Source organism: Lipotes vexillifer, unplaced genomic scaffold (assembly GCF_000442215.2).
Source record: "Lipotes vexillifer unplaced genomic scaffold, Lipotes_vexillifer_v1.1 scaffold22, whole genome shotgun sequence".
Taxonomy (NCBI): Eukaryota; Metazoa; Chordata; class Mammalia; order Artiodactyla; family Lipotidae; genus Lipotes; species Lipotes vexillifer.
This window is the reverse complement of record NW_006779050.1, coordinates 1697539-1700182: the sequence shown is the minus strand read 5'-3', so window position 1 is coordinate 1700182 and position 2644 is coordinate 1697539. Positions and strand designations below refer to the sequence as shown.

At 37.1% G+C, this 2644-nt stretch overlaps 1 protein-coding gene across 1 annotated transcript in view; it reads right to left on the bottom strand.

Annotated features, from left to right (window-relative positions):
* PAPSS1 (3'-phosphoadenosine 5'-phosphosulfate synthase 1) overlaps positions 1 to 2644 on the bottom strand; it is a 109297-nt gene that overhangs the window by 90087 nt on the left and 16566 nt on the right. Inside the window, 1 exon segment of the mRNA XM_007472394.1 lies at positions 385 to 620. Coding sequence (XP_007472456.1) covers positions 385 to 620 — 236 coding nt within the window.

Below are 2644 nucleotides of genomic sequence, written 5' to 3'. Positions count from 1 at the left end.
TGTGATGAAAGATGAAACTCAAGGAGCAAAGAAGCCACAACAGGACACATGTTAAGAAACCTAAGATTCTCCCTGGTGTTTGATACATGTTGAGTATTTATTATAGGATTTTTGAACTGAAAAGTCAAACTTGAAATAATTTGGCCATTGACTTGTTCAACAGCTTTGATTATACTTTTGAGGGGGGCGGTGGGTGTGTGGGTTATAGCAAGCTTTTCAAAAATGTATTTACTCAGGAAGTTGTGGCACAAAAATGTTGTAGGTTAATTGTTTTAATTTGGATTTAGCCTCAAAGTACATGTCAGTGTTTAAATTATTCGCTTTGCCTGACACCATATTCTCAATACATGTAATTAGAACAGCAATGGCGCAGAAGTCACATACCTGAGTATAAGGTGATATAAAACTTGTGATGCACACTAAGCCAGCATCTGCAAACAGCTTAGCAACTTCTGCAATGCGTCGAACATTCTCTTCTCTGTCTTCAGGACTAAAGCCAAGATTTTTGTTGAGACCTTGACGAATGTTGTCACCATCCAAAGTGTAGCATGGAATACCATGGCAAACCAAGTACTCCTCCAAAGCCATGCTTACTGTGGTCTTTCCTGCTCCCGATAAGCCTAGAAGTGAACAGTCCAAACAGATTCCATACATAAAGTTAAGGGGGTAAGTAATAAAGAATTTTAACCACAGGCTTAATTATATTCATTATTCAGAGAAGTCTTTTAGCAACATTCTTGTCTAATATTTCTCTGTAAAATTTTACTATATCTTAGCTAGAAAAGCATCTGTAGTTTAAATATAATAAGCATTTATCTTTTTAGTAACTTCTGTCTAACCCCGAAGGTATCCTAGAAATCACTGAGCTACAAAGGCTTAACCAATTTAATATTACACATGGTTGGTTAGATATTCACTTTGTCCTCTTGTTACCACTATTCTAAAGCTGCATGCCAATTTTAAAAGAAAGTTATATGACCAAATTATTTCTGGTGAGGGAAGAAAAAGAAAGGACAAAAGTAAGTGAAATAAATATTAGAAAGTTACCTCTATATCCCAGGATCAACACCTCCCAAAGGCAACCATGATAAAAGCACCTGGGAATCCAATTTATAATATAATTAACCTTGAAAGAATATCCTCATTTCACCTTCCTCTACCAATGTTTAGTCACTAAACGATGAGGAGTAAAGGAAAAGGAAAGAGAACATTTATGCACTAATACTTGCCACCTTGGTGAGTGTATCAGAATTCACAACTAAGATAGGTACTTCCCTGGTAGTCCAGTCCAGATAGGTACTTCCCTGGTAGTCCAGTGGCTAAGACTCCGCGCTCCCAATGCAGGGGGCCCAGGTTCAATCCCTGGTCAGGGAACTAGATCCCACATGCCACAACTAAGAGTTCGCATGCCGCAACTAAGACCCAACACGGCCAAATATATAAATACACAGATAGATATTTCAAAAAAATAAATATATAAATACACAGATAGATATTTCAAAAAAATAAATTAAGATAGTTATGAGACAAGAGATAAAACACTGAAACCTAATGTACTGATACTTTGACATGCTAGTATAGAAGGTTAACTGAAAAATCAATTTTAAAAAGGATGATATGTTAAGAGGATCAATATAGTGTTATATGGTTTCTACATTAAAAATGTATATTAACATGAGTACAGCAGGTAGTATTTTCCAAAGATTGACTGAAACTTGTTTACAATGTGACACTGTCACTGTCACTGTCACACCCAGAGGTAGAGTATTTCTCAGCCCTTGAAACTGGACTGGACTTAGGAGTCGCCTGTAGCCAAAACAATATAGTGAAAATGATGAGCATGACTTCCAAGACTGGGTCAGAAAAGGCTATTCAGCTTCTCTTTGGATATTTCATTGGGGAGAAGCCAGCTGTTAAATACTCTGAGACCACCGTGCTAGAGAAATCAGAAGTAGGTATTCCTGTCGATAGCCTTAGCCAGCTAAGCTCCCAGCTGACCAGCTGGGGAGTCATTGCGGACACCCAGCCAGTTGTGGCTTTAGATGACTGGAGCCCAAGCCAGCATGACTGCAACCAAGCAAGACCCAGGGGGGAACCGCCCAGCAGAGCACTCCTGAATTCCTTACCCACAAACAGCGAGCAAATTAAAATGGTTGTTTCACACCACTAGGTTTTGGGTAAGTTGTTACATAGCAACAATGACTGAACAAAGAGATGGATGTTGGGGAGACTAGGTTTTTCTGTTCTTTGTTATTGTTGTTTTTAACTACCAGTTGAACACTAAGTATCGGGGAAAAAAAACTGAAAACATCAACTTCTTATACAACAAAGACAACCTAATCAACTATACTCCAATATAAAATAAAAATTAAAAAAAACACAAAGATAACCTAAACTACAATTAAAGTGTCTGTTTATACATACATGTGTACATGTACGTATTTTATGTATATATTCAATTTGAAACAAAGAACAGACACTGCTGAAAACTGAACTAGTGACACAGAAAACTTCACTGAGATGATTATAGTGAACGCAGACAAAAAGGCTAGGAAATCAAAGTGGTTAGATAAAATTAATAGATAATGCAAGACAGATAATCCAAAACTAAGATAAAGAAAACTGGTATACCAAAGGAAAACCA